The following is an 18,306-nucleotide window of genomic DNA, read 5'->3' on the forward strand; positions in this document are numbered from 1 at the left end:
ATTCATGCAAAAAAATATATATAAACGTGATGTATTGAAGATATCTTCAATTTCTAGAAAATCTTACATTTAATTGATTTAAATTCATGTTTGCCTCATTCTCTGGCGAGCTAGCACAATCACCTCGAGAATCCTTAGAACTTTTTTTATTAGTTGTTTCAAAATAGTGCTCTCTAGAAGCTGCTAGTGGATGCACTACAGTGTAATGAGCATGACATTTAAGAACAGGCAAAAAAGAAACATACAACAAGGTCAGGTCATCTTTTCAAGCCTCCACCGAGACCAGAAGACGTCCTACAGGGTTTTGGAGAGGTTCAATGAAAAGGGAAGCGTCAGATGCATCTATCCAAGGCTCAGTTTACTGCAGAACAGCAGGCAAAAGTGGCATAATAAACAAATCAGTCTCTGACCTAGATTGTTGAAATACATATCTTAAGAATCTGTTTGTCCTTATTAATTTGTCCTGCTTCTTATTTGACAAATGAATGAATAGATAGATAAATCTGAGCCCCAGAAAGGGGGATGGCAGGTAGTAGAATGAGGGAAAAAATCTGTCACAACTCCAACATGTGTGAATCAAAAAGAGCTAAAATTATTTATTATAAAATAATAAATTCTACAAGACTCTTGGAGCATTGAATATATTATCATTGAATATATTGATTGTCGACTATACATGCAATTATGTAACCTTGCACCATTGTTTATTTGATATATATTTGATATCACTGGCACCATAACGACGAGTGCATCAGTGACTGATGTGACCAGGATAAAATCCACCATGGTGTCTGTGGTGACTGCGCCCATGGAGCCGAACCATATACAGACATACTGCGGTGGTATTGAAATTAAGAAAAATGCAAAGCAGTGCCGCTGTAGTCTGCACGGGATGAAAGAAATACTGTTTTGATTTGCAAAATCCACGATGCACAGTAGTCGTATTTTCTACAGATTTTGTAGTTTACAGATATGAGAGAGAGAGAGAATGAAAGAAAGTGACTTCACCTTCTTTCACTAGTTAAACAATACACTGATGTAATTAGAACCTGTGGCAGGAAAACAACAACAACGGCTTGATTTCACAAACTCTTTCAGCTTTTGCATGACTGTCCTCCATAGTTATGTCTCTTTTGGAGATGATGTCATGTAGTAATCAACAACCAAAATTAAATGAGTAACACACCTGTAAAACTTGAGCAAACAAACCTAAAAAGCTGTAATTCTGTCTCATTTCTCCCCTTCTTTTACCATCGCACGCACTTTAATCAGTGTTTTAGAGTTAACTGAAAGACACAGTACCAAACCCTGTGTAAAAAGGGGTATGCAGTGATGTGATTATTTTTCTTGTTTGTTTGTTTTTTGTATAGGTGTCCTTGTAGTTGCATATACTGAACTGTAACTGAAAGTGCAATTTGACTTGTTAACTGGATCCAGTACCTTACTGACTCCTGCTCTCCCCCTCACATTCCGCCTCCTCCTCCTGCGTCACTTTTGGGTGATCCTACTTCAAATTCATTTCCTCTGTTTTAAAGAAAAGAATCAGACTCTACTCCCCCCAAAGCCATAAATATATAGAAACATCAGCCTACATATCACTGTTGTGTTTTTTTCAGTTTGTCACCGGTGGAAATGAAAGGATTGGCTGTGCTCTCTTGGAGAGTATATGGTTCCATCAGCGCCAGATGTTTTCAGCTCCTCCCTGTGTGCTTAGTAAAACATTCCAGTCCAGCTTTGGGAGTCTGCTGGTTCCTCCAGACACTCTCACTCCACTCCGGTCAAAATTCACAGGAGCTAGAGTGACTGCCCTGACAAAATGAGAGGACTTGTCGTCTTGGTGACTTTGGCCTGCTTCGCCAGCGCTCAACACCAAGCGCTGATTGATTACTTGGAGCGGAGACTGCTTGCTATTGAGGTAAGACTCTCTTTACCTCCCTGCCGAGCCCTGCTCTCCAGAGTCCCTCTGAAAGGAAACTTTCCAGGGACAGGGAACCATCAATGGAATGCAGATGTGGGGAAATGCTGGAAAAATGCAGGGAAATGCAGTTTCTCTTAAACGTAGTGTTTTTCTGCTTCTTTGGCTGGCTTAAGAGATGGAGTTAAAATGCAGATTAAAACCTTTAATTGGTGAGCTGCGCAGGCATGACAAAGATGACACAATATGCACAAAAGCTGCAGTTTGTAAAAAGTTACATAATGAAATACTTCTAAACTCAAGAGGGATTGATAAATGAAACTCTGCAAAAAGCTGATCATCTGCTTTACCCATTACAGCACTTTCAGAATCTGCTGTCTAGACCGGACACCAAGCATGCAGCTCAAAGCTTTTAACTCTTTCTCCCTGGGGGGCAGCGCTGATCAGGATCTCACATCTTCTGCGTAGCTTAGTTGTTCAGAATACTTGTATTGTCTTGGTATCATAGAAGTATGTTTATTATGATGATAGAGTAGAAAGCAAATCTTTTCAGAGACAACATATGCCAGAACAAACATCTTTCAGAGGCAGCAATTTCCTGCCTCTGTGTGCATAAATATCTTCTACTCTCTCTCTCTCACTTTCTCTAGAATAGGTTTAGAGTCCTTATAATAACATTTTCCTTTCGCTTGCCCCCTCCACAGTTAGGTCAGAGGTCAGGCTCAGCTACAGAGCAGCACCCCTGCTGTTGGCAGGGGTTCAGTGTCTTGCTAAAGGATACTTTCACCTTCTTTGAAAACAGGATCGCATCTCTCTATGGCATGAGCAGACCAACCGCTACGCCACAGAGCTGCGGGAGTTGAAGCAACAGATGGTCGCCCAGCTGGAGAACCTGGACAAAGAGAAAGAGGCATTGCGCGTGAATCTGGACAGTGTGGGGACGCGGATGGACCGCGTTGAGCGCGAGATGGACTACCTGGAGACCCAGAACGGGGCGCAGCCATGTGTGGATGTGGACGACAAGCTGATGGAGCAGCAGGTGACACAGGTGAAGGAGATGAACAAGGCCAAGTATGCAAAACTTTCAGGTGAGATGTGGCGGTCTTAAACTCCACTTTAAGACCAGCTGTTTACATAAATAGGTTGTTGTATATCATATATGATATATTATATATTATAACCACGATGTACCTGAAGATAATATTGTGTATTATAGGTCTTACAATGAATAATTTGCAATCCTTACAATGCATCTTTCCAGTGATAAGTCAATAACTCACAAAAGACCTTTTTTTTTTTTCACTTTTTATTGTTAGTTTTCACTCAGATAGACTCAGTTAGATTTTTCATTTGCAACACTATGTAGGCTGTTTCTGAGAATAACATGGTTTGGGGGCTGTTGACCTTGTTTGGCATAAATCTGTGTTGACTCTTTGTTTATAGACATTTGTGTGGGGCACCACTTCCTTTACCTCAGCACTCTCACTACACTTTTATTTTTCTGAGGACTTTGAAAACATGTTGCTAGAGAGATGAATCATGTGGATTTGTTGATACACTTATACTGAAACCCATGTAAAGTAGCTTATCTTTACAACTACCATTGCCAGTACTGTACATGTTTTAGGAATATTGTTTAATAAGATCTATAACATGAACATATAAGACAAAACAAAATAAGATCAGATAAGCTTTATTGTCCCTGCAGGGAAATTTGTCTTGGACATCAAAGCTGCAGAAACAAGGACATAAACACATGAAGAGAATGAAAACAGCATCAAGCAGCAGCATAGGATAGAAACATCATACACACATCATCATGGGATAAAAAACACATCATACAATCATAAAGTGGTGTCACCAAATTACAGAAAAAACATGAATTCCACATGGAGAAAAATCCCATGTGAACATCTTCACATCATGACACATCACATGGGCAACATGTGGAACACATGTGCTTTGCACATGGGAAATGTGTGGTTTTGGAACATTTTCATGGTGTCAAGAATTAAACATGTGCTCCACATATGACACACTTATGACATGTGATAACATGATTACATGTGATAAAACATGTGTATGCATGTAGGAATCATCACATGGGAAATTCATGTGTTTTTTCTGTAACCAGTCTCTTATCTCTTACTGTATATTTCTCATTCTAGACTGCAGGGACATGATCTCCAGCATAAAGGCCATGAAAATCCTGAAGAGAGTCGGAGGGCCAAAGGGCATGTGGACCAAAGATGTGAGCCGTGGCTCAGGGAAGGTCTACATTTTCAATGGAACAGATGAAGACACTGTGTACGAGTTTGCCTCAGTGCACGACTTCACCAGCTCCCCGGGCACGTCTCTGGCCAAAACCTTGAAGCTGCCCTCTGCCTGGAAGGGAATGGGCCATGTCATCTACAACAGCCACGCGTATTACGTGAAGGAGGCTGGAGTGCTAATGGTGGTCAAGTATGACACGAAGAAGGGCTCTGTGATCGACAGCGCCGTGTTCCCGATCCAGGACCACGTCCCCGTGTACGGTCTGACCCCCGAGACGCTGGTCGACCTGGCCGTGGACGAGGAAGGCCTGTGGGCCATTTACGCCACACGGCAGCATGAGAGGCACATCTCTCTGGCCAAGATGGACGCCAAGACGCTGGACATCGAGCAGATGTGGGACACGACGTGTCCAAGGGAGAATGCCGAGGCAGCCTTCGTCATCTGCGGCACGCTGTATGTGGTTTACAACACTCAGCAGCCCGGCCGCTCACGTGTCCAGTGTGTATTCGATGTCAATGATATGGTGACCAGTGATGACGCGCCACTGGTTTACTTTCCAAAGCGCTACGGAGCTCACTCCAGTCTGAAGTACAACCCACTGGAGCAGCTGCTCTACGCCTGGGATGATGGCTACCAGATCCTCTACAAGCTTGTGATGAAAAAGAAACTGGAGATTTGAGCTCACACACACACACACACACACACACACACACACACAAACAAACTCCCAACCCTGCTTGTGATTTAAGTCTGAAGTCTGAATTTTCAATAAACATGTTAAAATTGCTGGAAAGTACACTACTATGAGCAGACTTGAATATATTTAGGCGACTAACCTGTCATTTGTTGTGCTACTGTCTTCTCCAGTTTCTAAATCTGGCTACTTTAAGTAACGGTTATAAATCAGATAATCAGTTGTTTGGTTCTGGCCAAGCTGCAAACATGGCACACATCATAATTTGAACCTAGTAAATTATAGACCTAAATCCTCACCTTAACCTCACTGGAGAGCTTATGCCTAACTGAATATATGCCATCATTGATTTTGGAGGATATAACTGACATTACAAGAGCAGCTGTGCGGTCTGATTACTAGTTGCCTGGGTGATCACCATAACTATTTTTTAGGGTTTCCACAATAAGTGTCTTGCAGCTGAAAATCTTGAGCCTTACTGAAACTTTGGTGAAAAGCTGAAAATAGATCTGTTCGTATTCATCGACTGTCAACATGTAAATGCTTAGCTCAACTTTAATAAGGGCATTATTTGCTGAATATTACTGTATGGGATTTCACATCTATTATATTCTATTGTAGATCAAGGCAATACTTAATTCAGGAGCTTAGTTCAAATTTCATTTTGCAGCTTTTTAATTTTAACAATTTCCCCAAATTTCTGGTGACGGTAAACATTCATAAGGTATGAAAACAAGTAAACGCATGTAAGCTGAGAGTTGCTATACAGATGGGATATTAAGATACTTGCAAGGAACAACTAGCTGGCTAGCACTGTTACCTTTCTTTCTTTATACCTTTATGCCTTATGCATTAAAAATTGAAAAGTTTCATTCCAAAATGCTATACTGTATATCCATTTTGGAAAAAGTTTACTACCTGAAATTCAACAGGCAAAAATTTGAAAAACATTACTGATTCTGTCCTCAAAAAATCAATAGTGACCCATAATGTGCTTTACTTTCATGCCAGCAGTCACTATGTGAAAGTGGCTGCCATTTGTTTTAAATGATAAACATCTCATTTTGGAATGAAACTCTTCAATTATTAATTCCTCTCATTTTACAGTCTTTTGACAGTGGAGACAGCAAACATGCAAGTCAACATGGATTATAACTGGTAAGATTATGACATGATGTCATAGAGAGCAAAACAGTTCTAAACTGTTCACACCTACAGATAAAATCCTTCAATGGTTTCAAACTTTTTCCAAATCCAGGACCTCGGCGGTTCAAAGTGGATTTTATGGTGTTACGGAAACAAAATAGCTTTCAAAATGTTTTTTAGGTATTACTGTTTTTTATTAAACTAAATTACCAAAATTAACAAAGAGCACCAATATTTGTATTTTGTCTATTGTTATAACACATGTTTATTTATTTATGATACATTTGTATTTCCTACTGTATACATTTCTTCTTCATGCCTATAATATACACTTTTGCACACTATCATCTATTTCACCCTTTCATTATTGTTCATTATTAAATAAATGGCACATTATACCTGTTAACAGGCAGTCAGTCTCTTTTGCTAAGTAGGAATACAAAAATGTGTATATGTAGCAAATATATATGCTTTAAACTTATGATGTTCCTCTGTTGTGCTTTTGCCTTTGATGTTTTGGTCTATCAGACAATCACCAGCAGATTATAGCAGTCAACAGAAGAAACCGTACAATTTAGAGTTTTTATTTAATAAATTTTAAGTTCTTTGTAAAAAAAACACAACACATTTTAATTAACTTTTTACTCCAAACGGTGTTCTAGATTCTCCAATAAATGTTGAATAAATCAAAGAACACAGAACAGCACACCAACTGATATTTTACATGCTGTTTTATATGGACATTTCAGGCAAGACGCCCTTCTGGAGCTTGCTATTGACAAATAACAAGCATGCAATGGCCACCTGGTAGGGTGTGCTGTATTGATCATCAATACTTCATCTATCAATATGAATACATTCTCAAACAACAGTAGGCAACTCAATACAATCACATTACGTTAACATAAAACTTATGTATTGCATGATAGTGTAAATTGTTCTGATAATTGTGAATAGGAGTCATCAAAAATATCTAATAATCATGATATACAGTATACTCTTGATAAAATTCATAAACACAAATTCTTTAGGCCAGCTTATGATGTCGGGGAATCAGTCCCTCACCAAACCACTGATCAGATATATCTACAGTATTTACCACACTTTGTACACACTCAAGACACTCACATCTAGAATATCTCCTGATAATTTTCTAGACAGAAAAAAGAAAGTGCTCATGTTATAAAATCATATATATATATATATATATATATATATATATATATATATATATCAGATGCATGCATTCTAAAAGAAGCAACAACAAAATCATTACATTCAGATTCAGTTCATCGTTCAAACCACTTGGTGTCAATGTTTGCAAATTTGCTTGCCCTGTCTAAAAGCAACTGTTCAATATTTAACACTATTTAATGACAGAATAAGGGATGATCCAAGAATATCACCGGGACATTTTGAGTAATGTCTTCACAGGAGGCAAATTCACATGTCAATTTGTTATCCTTTAGTCTGAACATCCAAAATGCCCAGGCTTTTATACTTTCTTACTTAAGCTTGCTGGCGTGATAGATTATTTATTTTACCAATCACTTTTAAAGCTGCACTAGGCAAGATTTTTATGTAGAAATGCACCTGACTTATCAGCCTAAATGATAAAGTGTGGCTAAGTTTCTCTGCCCACAGGAAGTGATGAATCTAAAGTTAGGAATAAAATCCCAAACTGTCCCCTAAACAGCAGTGAGCAGCGCTCTGTCCAGAGAAACCTGGACTCATGACAGTTAGATCTTTTTCCTCTCTCTTCCCTTTGATATCCCTTTGATTTCTGTACTGATGTTCACATTTTTCAAACACTTACCTCTTGCTGCCATTTGGAGGTGCCAGTGAGTGAAGTTGCCTTGTGCAGCTTTATGGCTTGGAAAGGCCTGTTGCCTCCGAGCTACAGTTTAGATTTTTAACCCCTTCTGAGCCGGGGCACAGCATGAAATCCTCAAGCTGGGGCCATCTGGTCATTCTGATGTCCAGCTGACTGCGATTATTAAGAAGAACTGGTGATTTGTCGTCCAATTTGAGAGACAAATTGGTTCAGTCTGATTTTGAGTTCAAAACAGACTCAACTCTTTCTCCTCCCTCCTGCAAAATGTTATTTCTTCTGTGGTTGTTGCATGTATTGCAACAACAATGAAAAACAACAGTGAAGTCTTCCATTATCCACACACAGAAAAATACCTTTCAAGTTTATCATTCAGTGTGTCTGTGGAAGGGCTTATATGGGGAAACATCCAGGTCATTAAAACAATCAATAAGCAAACACAAAAGTACAATAAATAAGAAACAACAGAGACTGCCATATATGTACATTTTGCTATTTGCTGCCATGACATTTCAACCTCACACTTCCTTGACATTGAGAAATTAGAATTAGCATCAGGAGGGAGGAATATCGACGAATTGACTTTGAGCTTTCCAGCCATTAAACTTGAATGTGTTCATCTGGTCAATATCTGAGTTTGCACTCTCTCTTGTTGTCAGACAAACAAACAACCAGAGACAGTTTAACAGGAAATATTCAGACCCACCCCCCAACCACACACACTCACACACACACACACACACACACTGATCATATCTCAAAATGTGTGTTGTGTTTGATTTTATCTGTATTCTACCAATTTTATTGTTGATGTTGCTGATATGATTCTCTTGAGTGTCCACTAGGCTGAATCTGTATGCATTGTGAATATATTTTGTCACCATACGTCACACATGCACAGGAGACGATAAACTTTAACCTATTTCTTGACTGGCCAAAGTGGATATAAATGTGTTTGTGTTGTCTGCTTCACTTCAAGCCCGATAACCGTCTTGTGGACCAGAATGAGAAGAAATAAATTCACAATCCATGCAAGAGTGCAAGAGTTCGGTGCACTTGGACTCCTTTTGTCTTCTCTGCAATTGCACACAGAAACTTGTTGTGTGCAAAAGACTCTTTCTTCTATAAAAGAATAATCCATGGCAGACTAATGCACTCCACTCCATTAGAAATTGAAGTGAAACAGAATATATCTTCCTTGATTACTGCTGGTGGCTTTGATTGGCTTTGAAACACATTATTTATTTCAATGAATGTTTGCCATATTCTCCAGATTTGATACAAAGATGGGGTCAGATTGTGCTATATTATGGGTGAGTTTAATATGAATCTTTTCAAACCGCTGTGGATTTTATAAACAGGCCAAATGACAGCTATCTTTTCACCCTCATTCATAAACATAAAACAGTTACAAGCTCTTCTATGAACTACGGCCAAAGATTGCATTGGTTCCTGATAGCCATTGCCATGCTATAGGCTACCAAGCTTCAAGTTAAATGCTTAAAAAAAAGGAATATTCTATATTAATAACTTTTTTGAATCATAACTAAAACAATATCCAAGGGAAACTATATGAGATGGTTAAAAAGAGACAGAACTGATATGGTGAGAAGGAAGAGCAGAAACAGGATCTGCAAGTTTGCCTGTGGTTTTCACATGTGATAACATCTAGCAGCATGTCTGAAGAGTCAGATATACCAGCCTGCCCCAGTGAGAGAGCGGCTGTGAAGAGCTTCTCTTTGATCGTGTCTCAGGATGGAGCTGTTTGCCGATGATTCAGCCTACGACTACTACTATGACAATTTTACTGCCAATGAAACATATTACTTGGACGGCCTGGATTGTCCCAGCTCCTATCTTCAAGGCGCTGACATCTATCTGCCCATACTGTATTTCCTCATATTTTTCACCGGCTTTTTGGGCAACCTCTTTGTAATCGCAGTTGTGGGCAGCCAAGGTAAGAGGAGAGGCCGTCTGGTGGACACATTTGTGGTCAACCTAGCGCTGGCTGACCTCGTGTTTGTCCTCACACTGCCGCTGTGGGCCGTCTCTGCCAGTCAGAGCGGCTACTGGAACTTTGGCCCGTTTGGGGATGCGCTGTGCAAGCTGAGCAGCTACATTATTGCCGTCAACCGCTTCTCCAACATTTTCTTCCTTACCTGCATGAGTGTTGATCGCTACCTGGCCGTGGTGAAACTGATGGACTCCAGATTCCTCCGGAGTAGTCAGTGCATCCGTGTCACCTGTGCAGTGGTCTGGTTGGCCTCCCTGGTGCTGGGCATCCCGTCCCTGGTGTACCGCAGCGTGAAGAAGTCCAACAACGGGCTCTCCTGTCTGGAGGACGAACAGTCACCTTTCTTCCTTGGCCTGAGCTTGACCACAGTGTTACTCACTTTTGTTCTTCCAGTGTTAATCATCGTCCTCTGCTATGGCACCATTCTTATGCACCTACACAAGCACTGTGTCGCTGCGGCTAATCCCCGTGCCGAGGCCCGGCGCCGACACTCCCTGAAGATGGTGCTTTTCATCATTGTGGCCTTTGTGGTGTCCTGGCTCCCCTTCAACGTGTTCAAGACCATTATAATTGGCTCGCAGCTCTCAAATGCTGATATGAGTTGTTCTACTCTGTCCTGGCAGAGGGATGGCCTCCTCATCTCATGCTGCCTGGCTTTCCTCAACAGTTGCGTGAATCCAGCCATTTACTTTTTCCTGGACCATCACTTCAGACGACAGGCTGAGAATCTGTGTTTGGCCTGCTTGGGAAAGCCAAAGCTGCTTCACAGCCACAACTCTTCAGCTTCATTCACCAATATCGGCACTTCAGAGAGCTGTGGGACAACTAGTGTGAGAAGCCGCCTTCAGTCGTTTGATTACAAAATCTGATGGAGTACAGACTCCACACTTATCTTTAGCTGTGAAGGCATTCATTTGACTGTTTTATCATTTTTTGAGCTCTGTGATCTGTAACAACTTGTTAAGCTTATCTTGGTAATGAGAGACTTTTGATTGGTGATTGTGCATCTTGCACAATCACCAATCATCAGTATTTTTCTCTCTGCATGTAGAGAGGGGAAAAACAGAGATAGATGCAGGTACATATGTATGGTAATGTGTATGGAAAGATCACAAAACACAATGCTATAACTTTGAATTGATTCTTTGTTTATGTGGAAAATTGTATTATCTAAGGAATTTTTAGAGTCAGTAAAGTAATGCTGATATATGATTGAGTATCCATTAATATCTTTCAAGCATTAATTATTTAACCTAGATATATGTGAAAAGGTTTATGCGGCTACTGTATGAAAATCTAAAATTTTGATGAGCTTTACAGAATTGGTAAGATTGAGTAAGATTGCATTAATTTAGTAATAGTTTTGCGGTTATCTTATGAGTAGAATTTTGACATTTATAACTGATTAGTTGAATATTTTTGCTGTTGTTTTCTTTTTGATAGATTGAGGAAAAGCATTACTGTTATGTTTTATGTGAATAATGTTATATGAATCAAAATCTTTACTTATGAAAATAACTTATGAAATTACTTATGAAAACTTATGAAATAAACACTTTTTTTTACTGTATACATAACTTATCTTAACTTGTTGTTTTCCCCACTTATCAATAGCTGATATAAATGTAACTACTATCTTAAACATCAAATGCCTGTTGGTTATATACAGTATGTATGTTAGTCAGCTGGCAAAACTATACACATAACAGAATAAAGTTTCCACAGGCCAGTCCCAGATTTTGGAGGAGCCCCAACAAGATTTTGAAAAGAGCCATACTGATTTAGGACCCATTATTTACAGCACAACTCTCACTGTACAGATGGTCGTTGGAGCAGTACATCTGGGGAACCAGGAATTCAATTTGGAATCTAACATCATGATTACATTGTATTATAATTTAAAAGTTAAATCCACCCACACAAGAGAATTATTATATGTTATTCCAATTTTTTGGGACTGTTTAATGATCATACGCTACTCCCCTTTTAAAGTTGGAATCCAGCAAACTGAGACTTAAGTGACAGTTACTTTATTGCACTTATAGAATGTGAGCTTTTGGATCTAAATGGGCTTTCATGGTTGTGCTAACAGTCCTGAACTACTAAATGTACCCATATCCCAAGAAAATCCTGCTAAGTACTGAAGTACTGCCACAATGCCCACAGTCGGTCTGGTGAAATGGTAAAATGGCCACTTTAAATGGTGGCCATTTTAGGACATCCTTGGCTGCCTTTGTCGTTCCTAGATGTACTTTGTCAGATTTAGGTGGACTTGTGTCAGGTTTAGTTGTACTTTGTCAAACTTAGATGGTGCTCACCAGATTTAGATGGAATTGTATCAGGTTTAACTGTCTTTTGTCAGACTTAGATGGACTTGTGTCAGGTTTAGTTGTACTTTGTCAAACCTAATACAACTCCAAAGACAGCTAAACCTGACTCAAGTCCACCTAAATCTGACAAAAGACAGCTAAGACTGACGAAAGTCCATCTAAATCTGACAAAGTATAACCACGAATGACAAAGGCGGCTGAGGAGCTGAGGATGTCCTAAAATGGCCACCATGCTCCCATTCATCGTCAGTGGAGCAGCTCCAAATCGTGTCACCACAGAGTCTTGTTTTCAGCTTTGGGAGAGACTTGTACTCACACCTAGAATAAATTGTCCACAGTCATAAGAATAACATTTATGAAATTTGTGTTTTGCTGGGATGTAGCGTTAAGAACTTGATCCGATATGATGTGATCTGCAATAACCAAAATTGACATTTGAATCTTCAAACAATACTCAAGACCTCCAAAAGATCAATGAAGTTTATATACGCTGGTGGAGAAATATTATTACCTCCACCAATGGAGTTGGACAGTTATCGCCCCGTTCCGTCTGTCTGTCTGTCTGTCTGTTGATGCAATAATGACCAGGGTTGGTGATAATAATGCCCTGTATTGATGCAATAATACATTTTGCTGAATTAGCTTCCTGGAAATCAGTGGGATCATGAGCGTTATAGGGGAAATTAGTTATTCGAAAGTTCAAATGTTCATTCATGCCCACATGTTTTTCTGTGACATTTGCATTATGAATCACCCAGTTTCTAAAGCCCTGAAAAACATGGCAGAGGTTCATACCTCCCTTTTCATACCTGGCAAATAGTTTTACAGAAACACTGACCATCTTTTCTACACAGCACTGTTTGAAGTCACAAGTAATCCAGCAGTGTTTGGTATTTTCAGCCAATAAGGAAATTTCAGTGAAATAAACATTTCACCAATTGATTATAAAATTAACAATAGCAGTGTGAAAGAACTATGTTTCATTGTTTTTAATGTGATTGGCAGTATCTTATTTAAGGCATGCAAGACAGTAGAAAGAACCACAGGATCGCAGCTGAACTAACTCAGTAGGAAAGTAAGCATTATTTTTAGTTACTGTGACCAAATAACTGCAGTAAACTTAAAAGACCAATATTTGTCTTTTTAATATTTGTTTATTGTGAGCTTTTCATCAGTTGTATTTTAGACAAGTATTGAGAATGTCTTCCTAACCACGTTTCATATTCATGAGCAAAGCACATTGTAATCTCACTGATTATTTAAATTTTTTATAGAGGTCTAACTGACTTGACCCAATTATGTTAGTAAAGATAGGAAAGGATCTATGTAGCTATCAAATATATCAACAGTTATGACTTTTTTTTTTCTCTTACAAAGCAAATGGAATGAAATGACGCATCCAAAGGTCATTAGAAGAAAATGTCTATCATTTGCATTAATTGAATAGATAGGGAAATGCTATGTAGAGATTAAAAAAATATGCAGATAAGATACATTTACTCATTGTACTTCAATTATTTATGCAAATTTTACAGGTGTTGACTTGGTCTATGATTTAAAGATTGAAGTAAGCTGTTGTGGTTTGAGTGTGTTATGGTTATGTCAGCTATTTTCTTCGATGTTAATGTAATGATTTTCAAAATCATGTTAAAATAATTGAAAAAAACTTCATGAAGTTAGTCAACACAAACAACCTTTATACAGTAAGTGATTTAATACTAAAATAAAGTTATTTCCAATTGATCAGTCACTTATAATTCACTGAACACTCTTACTTGAAATAAAGCAATAAATCAAAAATAGGGATTGTAATTTCAACAACAAAAAAATAATTGCCAGGACTATTTTACATTATTGGTTTTGATGAATATTATCTGTGTACTTTAAAATACCTACTGTGACACATATTTATGCATTGCTTAATAGCATATAATATTATAATTTACATAGCTTTTGTCTTCGATTATCCTCATCTTGTGCCATTTCTGTAGAGCGGAAATGGCAGAATACAGAGAAATTAATGACTCATATCAATAGAATTAATTGAATATTTATTTCAGAAATGCATTTATTCAGGAAGAATTGAGGATAGGGTGCAAGTATTTTGAGATGGTAAACTATTTCCTCATTTTTATGGCAAAATTTTGTGGCTTCCTATTGAATGTGAAGCTGGAATTTAATAAGTCGCCTCATTAATGAGGAAAATCCACGATTAAACTTCAAACACTAAACAGTGACAAAGCCACGTCATGAATATTTATATCAGAATTTGTAAAAGTACATTTTGAATAATAAAAAAAAAAACTATGACAGTTGTTAAGAATTGATCAAAAATCCTTCACATCTTGATGACTTGAAACTTCTCTGTCAAAAAACACACAAAGTGAAAGGTGTGACCTTGACCTTTGATCTGTTAGGCATCACTCTGGGTGAGAGATATCAGTCATTTTCCGTTGGTGCCAACGGTGAGAAGACAGCCTTGTAATGTTCTCACGGCCCTGTAGGAGCTCTGCTGTGGTTGGGAGCCTGCCTCATTACAAAACGTTGAATTTGAGAACCAGATTACTCAAACATGTTGACAAGTGAACCTTCAACCTGTAAAATGAGCAAATTCTAAACTGCATGGTGACGAACAATGATAAACGCAAATAACACTAAAATAACATAAATGCAAATAACACTAAAGTAACATAAGAAATGTTACAATAACAAGCTACAGTGAACTGAAAAGTGAATTAGCATTGCATGATGGTGGAAATATTAAATATGGAAAGGGACTGACAAAACTGTGTAAACAAACACACAGAGCGTTCCAGAAGCGCTCATGCCAGGCCTGTGGCCCTGAAGAGATCAGATGATTGGCTGTGGTTTCCTTGTTTCTTATAAACCTCCACCACAACTGCACAGTGAGTTTCTTACTGTATGTTTGTCTGATAACTCAGGTACTAGGAGATGATGAACAGATCCATCAATTTATATGTAAAACACTTCTGGGTCCTGAGCTTCATTTGATTTAGGCAAAATTGACACACTGAAAAAAGGCAAGATCATATTTTGACAATGAAGTTACAATTCTGTCTTTCAGGTCCCTTCGAAGCTTAATCTTAATGGCACTTTGATGCGTACGGTGGACTTTGTTTCAGAATATGTGAGCAAAGTGTTGCAGTACAGATGGTATTTGAGTCCAGTTCCTGAAGTTTCAAAGTAAAAATAAATAATTACCCTCTTGATACATAATATGAAAACAGAAAGCTCTATGCAGTATTTTTTTTCCATAGTGACAAGAAATGGTGATGACTTTGATTTTCTTTGAAACCTCAGAAACTGGTTGACTGATTGGTTGAAAGATGTGTTAAGAGGGCTTGGTTTCAACTATTATGAAAGGTAGTTATTGTTCAAAAAGGATGTGATATGATGATGTTGTTTTCATAGAAGGCATTTCAGCCCAAATGAAACAAGGGAGTGAATAGACTTTTTACATTGTTTAATAGGTAAACTTTCAATAATTTTTTACAAACTACACTTTAGTTCAGTACCTGATCCTCTATCAATCAGAAATTAAAAGCATGTTTCAAATGAGGCATATTCATAAATGGAGGTCAGTGTGACACCTCCACTGTAACAGAGAGGAATAAAAGGCAGCGGTCTTCAGACTATTTTGACAGCACATCAAATAGAAGAACAGTAGAAAAACTACTTCTGATGACTGAAACTATTTTGCATGTTATGCACACAATGCAGAGTGGAATGAGGTTGGATTATATAATTCCAATATCGCCAAGCTATAGGGTAAGGGTTAATGTGCTGTCAAATGTTGAAAAACCACTTCAGCTGATGAAATCCATGTGTAAAACACATTTCACCACCATTTGTCATGTGGGAACATTATTTCACCATCAGGCTAGAGTCAAGAATGATGCTCTCTACTGTGGATGCATTGTGATTAAAAAAAATCATGACAAACTATAAAAACTTAGTTTTAGTCACACAAATGACATGTTTGCAGACTAATGAGCCTGTGGCGTCACATGAAGAAAACACACTGGACCTGATCGAATCCATCACTTCACACATAAAGTCAGACACTTTTAACCACCATACGTCATCAAATCATCAAATGTTGACTCACTTGGTGAAATTGTACAATGGCTGAATGGCTACAGGTTGTTGGCTTGTCATGCACAGAAGGTGTGAATAATGAATAAGTTATTACGTTTTTATTGTCATATCAAGTCTATATAACTAATATCTGGTGCATTTTATACTGTCATATTGGATACACCCATCCACCTGAGCTCATCCATTAAGAAATGCTGATTCACATATAGTGCAATTAATTATGACTGAACAGCTAAAGGTTGTTGGCTTGTGCTATGAATAATGAATTGGTTATTGGATTTTAGTGTCATATCAGGTCTGTATATCAAAGTGACCCAGATTTGTGCATGCTTTAAATTGGCAAGCTAAATGGCTCATTGAATCGGGAGTTTTCCATCAACCTCGCAATGATTTGTAGCACAGTGAGTAGGTGATGTGTTTTATTTTAGCATTCTGAATTGGTGTTGTTGTGTTGGGCCATACAATCTCAGCAATATGCATTGTTAACTTGGCCAACCCAGACCAAATCATTGGGAATCTTTTACACAATTTTTACCATTTAATGAGACACACCCAGATAGATGAGGTGAACCAGCAGAATCACTAGAATCTCTACTTCTATTATCTAGCTTGATTTGTTACTCCAGCAGAGAAATCTACCTAAAAAACCTTTATAATTATACTATATCTGATAATTTTGTAAATTATATTACTTCTCTAAACCATGAGAGTATAACTTTATCAGAGACTTGGCTGACTGATGACTGTAACTGGCATTGTGAATTGCCTAAATACAATCCCTTCACTCCATAAGAGAAAACAGGTTAGTGGCGTCTTCTTATCTTTCATGATGATTATGATTACAAAATCATATTTCTCATTTTGAATTCTGATATGATTGAAATGCAGGGAAATGCCCTGAACAGGTTGCCAGTCCTTCACAGTTCATTAATACCTGCAGGTTACTCCAGTTATTTCCTTCCATCCTCATTTACAATCCTACAAGAGTTACCAGTTAGCTGGTTCACTGTGAACCAGAGCAGATCTCGGTGGCTCCTGATAGCCATGATGCATCCTAGTGTGATGTTACAACCACCAGAGGTCCTTGATGGGTTCCCAGCAATATGAGGAATAGCTTAATGTAACTTTTATTTCGCTCTTAGACGTTAGCCTAATAAGAAAATGTATAAGGAGGATGGCTATTTTGATTATAGGTTTCACTGTTATCATTCCACCGACAGTGTAGATAGTTATGCACTTCTATACTAAATCATAACTAACTACAAACATCTTCTTTGCTGAGGTTCCTTAAGTTAAAATCTCGACAAGTTGAAGATGGGTCTGCCACATTATGGTGGCAGGTTTTCAGGCTTCCTGCACACTACGCAACGCACTGCTGACCTCTAGCGACTGAGATTAAAAAGGACCCAAAACCTTCCCAACACATGCTGTCCTCGGTCTATACAATCAGAAAAGGCAACTTTTCTCGTCTATGCAATAAATAAAAATGGTTGAGACGAACGAGTTAAACTTACCTACAAGAGATCCAGTAAGAAACGATAAGCCATACCTGCAGCCCCTCCACACCTCAAAGCCCACAGAGCAGCAGAGACGAAGCTCACCACTCGACCTATCCGTGGATGGAAAAATGCGACCTTCAAGTGCCGTAAACTCCTACTTTCAAATCTACAGTAGTAAATACGACTTGTCTCACTTTACAGTGCCATTGATGGAAATAAGTGACAAAATGGACCCTGTATCAAAAGTAGATTTTTTGTGGCTGTTGATTTATTTTATAAATCAAGTGGCATATCCCTACTTTGTCTTGCAGTGGCATAATGAAGAGGAGAAAATATGCATCAGACATGTAACAGATGTTTTAATTAATTGTTTTATTGGCCAATATGTGTTGTATAGATCACATTTACCATCACTTGTGGGTAAAACTGTTCTATACAACACGGCTTCCAATGCTCCCTGCCCTTTAAACGTCGCATGTTGCCA

General features: G+C 38.4%; 2 protein-coding genes across 2 annotated transcripts; both read left to right on the plus strand.

Annotated features, from left to right (window-relative positions):
- The first annotated feature begins 1,760 nt into the window (after positions 1-1,760).
- On the plus strand, positions 1,761-6,382 carry olfml3b (olfactomedin-like 3b). The gene is made up of 3 exons (XM_071911163.2): positions 1,761-1,915; positions 2,718-3,003; positions 4,084-6,382. Exons 1-3 carry the CDS (start codon positions 1,817-1,819, stop codon positions 4,866-4,868), a joined length of 1,170 nt encoding a protein of 389 aa, XP_071767264.1. The 5' UTR covers positions 1,761-1,816; the 3' UTR covers positions 4,869-6,382.
- A 3,202-nt stretch (positions 6,383-9,584) lies between these two features.
- Positions 9,585-10,880, plus strand: gpr25 (G protein-coupled receptor 25). Its single transcript, XM_071910888.2, has one exon. The coding sequence runs from the start codon at positions 9,616-9,618 to the stop codon at positions 10,741-10,743; it is 1,128 nt and encodes a 375-aa protein (XP_071766989.1). The 5' UTR covers positions 9,585-9,615; the 3' UTR covers positions 10,744-10,880.
- Positions 10,881-18,306: the final 7,426 nt, after the last annotated feature.

Source organism: Centroberyx gerrardi, chromosome 5 (assembly GCF_048128805.1).
Source record: "Centroberyx gerrardi isolate f3 chromosome 5, fCenGer3.hap1.cur.20231027, whole genome shotgun sequence".
NCBI lineage: Eukaryota > Metazoa > Chordata > Actinopteri > Beryciformes > Berycidae > Centroberyx > Centroberyx gerrardi.